This window comes from Perca flavescens, chromosome 19 (assembly GCF_004354835.1).
Source record: "Perca flavescens isolate YP-PL-M2 chromosome 19, PFLA_1.0, whole genome shotgun sequence".
Taxonomy (NCBI): domain Eukaryota; kingdom Metazoa; phylum Chordata; class Actinopteri; order Perciformes; family Percidae; genus Perca; species Perca flavescens.
In genome coordinates this window covers 9,185,896-9,193,072 of record NC_041349.1, presented here as the reverse complement: position 1 = coordinate 9,193,072, position 7,177 = coordinate 9,185,896, and the positions used below count along the sequence as shown (strand labels likewise).

The 7,177-nt window shown below is 41.3% G+C and overlaps 1 protein-coding gene across 1 annotated transcript in view; it reads left to right on the top strand.

The window, feature by feature from the left end:
* Positions 1–1,028: 1,028 nt before the first annotated feature.
* rnf150b (ring finger protein 150b) overlaps positions 1,029–7,177 on the top strand; it is a 37,033-nt gene continuing 30,884 nt past the window's right edge. Inside the window, exon 1 of the mRNA XM_028564905.1 lies at positions 1,029–1,577. Coding sequence (XP_028420706.1) covers positions 1,121–1,577 — 457 coding nt within the window. The 5' untranslated portion in view covers positions 1,029–1,120. The remainder of the gene's footprint in view (positions 1,578–7,177) is intronic.

Sequence of the window (7,177 nt, the reverse complement as noted above, 5' to 3'; positions counted from 1 at the left end):
ACACAGAGTTCCAGGTCTTTGTTTATCATGTGCACAATTGGAAAAGCAGTTTAAAATCTCAGGTCTCCAGCAATGTCAAATATGTGAAAGACAGAAAAGGAAGATCACACGAGTCAAAACTAAATAATAATCAATAAGCAATACAGCAAGATAAAATAAGGAATCAAATATAACACTATAACATAAAGTAAATTGGAGAGTATTTGCAATGAATAAACTTTATATATATATATATATATATATAAAGTTACCTTATATATATATATATATATATATATATATATATATATATATATATATATATATATATATATATATATATATAGTTTTGGTGTACAGCTGCAGTTTCTCTGCCAGGCCGCCAGGCGGCGCTGCTCGGCATTACTGGCGCACAGATCTGCATCAAGTCAGAAACATTCTTACCGGAAATAAAATGCTTTTCCTTTCAAAATAAGAGAGAACGGTTTTCATTTGTAGAGTTTAATTCATCATCGCGTCTGAAATTAAATTAAAAGAAAACATTTCGTAATTTACTTAATGGTTTCATGACATAGTGAGTGGTACAATATTCATTTCGACAATTAAACATTTTCAAAAGAAATATCGCTACTTTTATTTTGTCCTTAAATTAAACAACCGGAACGCCAGTACTCCAATAGCAGCGCGAGCTTAACACTGGTTGCTCAGGCCCAGTCAAAACAATGCAAGCTTAGCTTTACTTAATGATTATTATTAACCGCGTTTAACTTTGTCGTACAGTGGATTCGCCGCCTGTTTTTTTTTTTTTTTGCTCCGGTAACGGGCAGTCTCGTCGTTTAAACCGGTTATTGTGTCCGAAGTTGTCCGTGCGTCGGGGGCTTCTTCTACCGTGTGTTTTTGTCGTCGTTGACGGTTGGAAATGTAAACGGCTAGCAGGCGTTTGAGATCGGCTGAAAACACACAAAAAAACGGTGAAAATAAGAGAAAGGAGAGGTCGGAAAAAGAAGTGGGCGTCAAAGGTGAAGAGAAAAAGCGGATTAAAAAAAACAACAACCTCCTGGTCGGTCGACTGGTAGCATGGTGGAGTAAAAGGCGGCGTCTACCGGGCCGCTCGGAACCTCTCAGCGGGGTTAGGATCACCATGGCTCCGGGCTCTCTGGTGGCGGCCTGCCGCAGCCTGGCCCTCTCTACGTGGCTGCTATCCTTCTGCTTCGTCCACCTGCTGTGTTTGGACTTCACCGTGGCCGAGCGCGAGGAGTGGTACACGGCTTTCGTCAACATCACCTACGTGGACCCGGCCACGTCGGAGCTCCGCACCGAGAAGACGGAGTGCGGGCGCTACGGGGAGCACTCGCCGAAGCGGGACGCTCGGGGAGTTGTGGTTCTGCCCGCGGCGCTGCACGACCGCCAGGCCTGCGACCCCAACACTAGGTTCGCGGTGCCCGTACAGGCCGGGGCCTGGGTGGCGCTGATAGCCCGGGGTAACTGCACCTACAAGGACAAGATCCGCCACGCCGCAGCCCACAACGCCTCGGCGGTGGTCATCTTTAACGTGGGGTCCGGTAACGTTAACGACACCATCACGATGCCTCATCCAGGTAACTGATAGGAAATAGAAGTCAATGTGTAAAGGCTACAAATATCAGAAAAGGCTCCAAAAACTTCCAAGAAAAAAACACCCAAAGCAACAGAAACTCCAAGAGAAGCAATTAAAACGTTGAGGAAAAAAAGAAAAACTCTAGAAATGCGACAAAAACATAGGAAAAATGTCCTAGAAAACGTCAAATAGCAACAAAAACATAACAAAAATTAGAAAAAAGTCGAGACAAAAACCGTGAAAAACAATTTAAAAAAAAAAAAAAAAGAGACAAAAACCTCCTACAAATGCACAAAAACGTTGAAAAAAAACCCTCCAAATAGCAACATCACAAAAAGTGTAGAGTTAAAAAAAGACAAAAACCTCTAAGGCAAAAGTCTCGAGAAATGTAGGGCTGAAACGATTGCTCGAACAATTCGATTACAAAAAATCCTCGATGCAAAATGACTTGCCTCGAAGCTTCGTTAAATCAATGTTACCGAGGTTGTATCGCTGACGGACAGTGTTTCCGAACGGATCATTATTACTGTCGCACAGACGTGGCTCAGTCTGCTGCTGGCAGAGACCAAGGGGGGGTAAGCTTCGCTTCAGAACTCGAACCTCCGATGGCGCCATTTTGTTGCTACCTGGCCATCAAGCATCAATCATTACAAACCATACATACATTAAATAGATACATAAAACAATACAGTAATAAATCCTCATACTACGATTGGCATCTGAGCCATTTTTTCAGTGCCTGCTTAAAACCTCCTAAACTTCTGACCATCTTTAGATTTCCTGGCAACCTGTTCCACAGGCTTGTTGCTAAATACAGAAAGGACTCCTTACCTAAATGACTCTTAAATCTAGGAGGTACAAAATCAGTAGAACTTCCCCTGGTGGAGTGGCTGTGAACATCTCTTACTCTGTTAAAATAATTGATTAAATATTTGGGGACAACCCCATACACAGTCTTATGTACCATGCACAGGTGAATCTGAGAGACTCGATCTTCAACCACCCAATAGTCTCAAAATGAGAAGTATCAAGATGAGATCGCATGGGGGGGGTTCAGAATAAGCCTCACAACCTTATTTTGAGCAGTCTGAAGCCTATGTTTCAGATGCTGTAAGACACCTTTTATACCGTGAGCAGCATGCATAGTCAAAATAAGGCTGAATTAGAGCACTTGCCAGAGTTAACATTGCGTTCTTGTCCAAAAATCTTGAGATTCTTGCCAAAAAACGTACTCTTTGATTCACTTTGGCAAGTACCTTTTGCGCTTGGCCCACTCCAGTCAAGTGGCAGTCCAGCACACAGCCTCGGTAAGTAACCGAGTCCTTTACATTAATCTCATTATCTCCAACTAAAACCTTTTCAGTTTTATCTTTGACCCAAACAGTATGGCTTCCGTTTTCCCTAAGTGAAGCGATAACCTATTGTCAGACATCGAGCTCCTGACTGATTCAATAATTCTACACTAAGAGTTCTTTCGACTATGTTCTTATCTTTATGAGAAACCAATAATGCAGAATCATCTGCATATAAAAAAAGTTCACATGAACATACAGACTTAAGGTCATTAATATATAGAAGGAAAGAAAGTGGACCCAAGACACTCCCTTGCGGGACCCCCCAGTCTATGCATAGTGGTTGAGACATTGTTCCCCCAATGTCCACCACCTGCTTCCTATCCTTCAAATAAGACCTCACCCATCTGACTGACTAAGTCATTAAAACCAATGGCTTTTAATTTGCGTACCAAAATGCCATGGTCAACGGTATCAAAGGCCTTCTGTAGGTCTAACATGACCATACCACAAAAATGCCCTTTATCTACCTCCCTCGTGATGTTGTCAGTTAGATACAGTAAACAAGTACCAATTATCTTACATGTTATTGTTTTCCTGCCTCTGGACTACAGGTGAAAATTAGCATTTATGCTATAACCTGGCTCATTTACAGTCTGTACAGAAATGTTAGATTGTTCATTAATGTGCACTGTCCCGAATAAATAAATAAATAAATGAATAAATGAATAAATAAATAAAGTGTCAGTGGAATGTGACTTAGGAAAGCCAGACTGGAACTCATAAAGTAGATTGTGTGATACTAGATACTTGTCAATCTGTTCAAAAATAATCTTTTCCATTATCTTTGACAGACTACACAGAACAGAAACAGGTCTATAGTTTCCATGGTCTAATTCACTCCCTTTCTTATAAAGTGGAATCACTCTGGCAAGCTTACAATCATTGGGGAAATATCCTTGCTCTATAGACATGTTAATGATATGAGTACTACATGGGGTGATAACCTCAGCAGCATCTCTTAAAAATCTAGAAGGAATATTGTCAAAGCCAGTGGCTTTCGAGCTAATTAAACTTTTAAGTTTCTCTCCGTCTCAAGTAGTTTAAAGACTCTATTTGTCCGTTGTTTATTTCTAAAGAAACACGACAATGTATAAAAGGCTCCATTACCTTGTAGCTCACGTTATGGCTCCGTAGCTGACGTTTTTATAAAAATAGGCTAACGATTGGGTCATAACCACGAGACTTACTGTCACACAGTAGAGGAATTACCGTATAGTACAGGAGAAGCTTGCAGGCAGTTTCGACTTACATTAGCTGTTTAGGTTTAATTACTAATGTTAACTAGCATGTTAGTTAGCAATAATTAGCCTGTGCTTACCGTATTTTCTGGACTATAAGTCGCTCCTGAGTATAAGTCGCATCCGTCAAAAAATGCGTCATGAAGAGGAAAAAAACCTATATAAGTCGAACTGGACTATAAGTCGCATTTATTTACAATTTCTTTTTCACAAAATCCAAGAAGAACAGACATTTAATCTTGAAAGGAGAGTTATTATAAGTGTATTATAAATTAACACATTAACGGTTATTCAACTATACAAAACAATACAGAACAACAGACTGAATGTGTATAACGACACACATAACAGTTACTCAGCTATACAATAGCAGAAAGAACATACCGGTACCTGGGAGGCTGAATAGGCTAAATTAACATAACAAGCCAGCGAGTCCAACAAGCAAGTTACCGGTAAGCAAGTTCACTAAGCTCCCGATCTCATTCCACGTCACTGAATCCATTGAATTCTTCATCCTCGGTGTCGCTTCTGAACAACTCCGCCAACTCCAGAGGAAGATGAAGCGCTGTCTCCACTTCTGCGGGGCTGTCGTCAGACTCGGCATCAGTTCCAGTTATTCCAGCCTTTCTGAATCCCGACAGGATGGTTTCGGTTGTCACTGAAGTCCGTGCTGTGTCGATCCATCCGAGGACTCGCTGGAAAGTTGCATGGCACATCCTCCCGGGTTGCCGTGAAGCTGTGCTCTCCATCCACCATCCACTCCTCCAACAGGCGACGCAAGACTGCCTTTAAAGCTCCGGTTCACTGAGATGTCGAGTGGCTGGAGTACTTTGGTTAAGCCTCCGGGGATGATGACAGGAATGGAGTTGCAAGCTTTTATTTTATCTTTTAAACTGTGGCGTTATGTGCGCTCGCATACTGTCCATCACAAGCAGTGCTTTGCGTGTTTTAAAGAAGCCATCAGGATGCTTAGTGTAGCACTTTGTAAGCCAAATGTTCATAATTTCTTGATTCATCCACCCTTTCTCATTCACAGCCACGACAACTGTGGGGGGGGAGATTCGTCTTTTGGCATGGTTTTCCGTTTTGAAAATGACCATCGGTGGCAATTTAGATCCATCTCCACAACATGCCAGCACCACTGTGAAGTGTGATTTCTCACGACCAGTTGTCACTATATTCACACTTTTCTGCCCTTTCTCTGCAGTAGAGATGGCCCGATACCACTTTTTTGCTTCCCGATACAGATTTCGATACCTGAACTTGCGTATCGGCCGATACCGAGTACCGATCCGATACCAGTGTGTCATATATTTCATTATGTTTTAACAGCTGTATACTACTATCCCTGTATGGATGTGATAGGATTTCTATCTTTGTTGTCGGTCTGGCTCAGGTTAAACTCTTTGTGAAACATGAACAAACGCAAACAATGAATGCCCCAAAACTTTCTTTTATTCTCCAGTTTGACAGTCAGTTACGACGGAAAAAGAACATAAATAAACTACTGTAACGTAGATTTTCTTTAGGGCTTTATTACGTGGTATCGGATCGGTGCATAAACTCCAGTACTTCCCGATACCGATACCAGCGTTTTAGGCAGTATACCATCTCTACTCTGCAACACTTCGACCCACGGGGATGTCAAACGTGAGGGGGACCTCGTCCATGTTGATGATATGATCTGGTGACACGTTGTGTTCAGTTACCTGCTTCTCGACAAACTCACGGAAACTGTCAACCTTGGCTTGGAAGTCTGCAGGCAGTTTCTGACACAAAGTTGTCCGTGCTCTGATAGAGAGGCGGTTGCGTTGCATGAAGCGGTAACACCAAGAAGGCCCGTCTGCAACGTCGTTTATATTCATCTCCTTGGCAACTACCAGGGCGTGGAGACGCAACTGCACCGTTGACAAGCCTCTCCCGGCAGCACGTTGTTCAATCACCCGTCTGTGGACTCGTTCCTCCAGCTCTGGCCACTTTGCTTTCAGCCCGCGATTAGCTTTCTTTGTTTTCTTCATTAGAGTTACAGTAACCTCTGCTTTTCGCCAGTCTCCCTCACAAGTTTCTCACTCACTCCAAACTTTCTTTCTGCTGCTCGATTACCGTTTTCGGCTGCATATTTGACTACGTGCAGTTTGTAATCTGCAGAATAGGATTTTCTTTTTGGGGGCGTTTTGTTTGTGTTCAGTTTTTCTCAGTTGTCTTTTAAGTTAACGATTTTTCAGTTGTCGACAGGAACCTATAGAGATGTGACAAAAAAGCCGGGAAAAAAAGTGTCCTAAAAATGTCAGTGTTTCTATTAAAAAAAATAACGTCAAATAGCAAAAAAAACATCAGAAAAAGTGTAGAGTTAAGAAAAATACAAAGCCTGAAAAAAATGCAAAAAAAATTCCCGATTTTATTTTTAATTTTATTTTTTTTAAATCGGAAAAAAAATAACGTCAAATGGCTAAAAAACATCAGAAAAAATATGTGGAAAAAAAGGCAAAACACTCAAAAAAAAATGTGCAAAGCAGAATTTGGCAAATTTGCCGACTTTGAGACTCAGAAATTCCCCCAGAAGCAGAAGCGGAGAGTATTTGGGTATTCAGGCTGTGAAACAGCGTGCTGTGAGTCAGCTGGGTGGTAGCTTAATTTAGAAAATGTAATCATGTTTTTTTTTGCTTGATTTGCTAAATTCTAGGATAGCTGTGGAACTTTTCTTGCTGACTTTTTCAGGGCTTTATGTCTACCAAACTGTGAGTGAGAAGACTAATATGAGACATGCAAGAATTGAGTCAAAGATATTTGACTTTTTCGATGAAATAAAAGCACATCGATGAGCTCTCCATGATTTCTTTAGTCCATTAGTCACGTTTGATGCTTTTTTTTCGTGCTGAATGACTTATTTCCAAGAAACGTACGAGCACATCTCTGGTAAACACAAGAATTAAAGTGGTGCTTTTGCAGAGAAACTCAGATTTACAGATCTGTCGTCAACTAATCGATTAGTCGATAGAATTGAATGA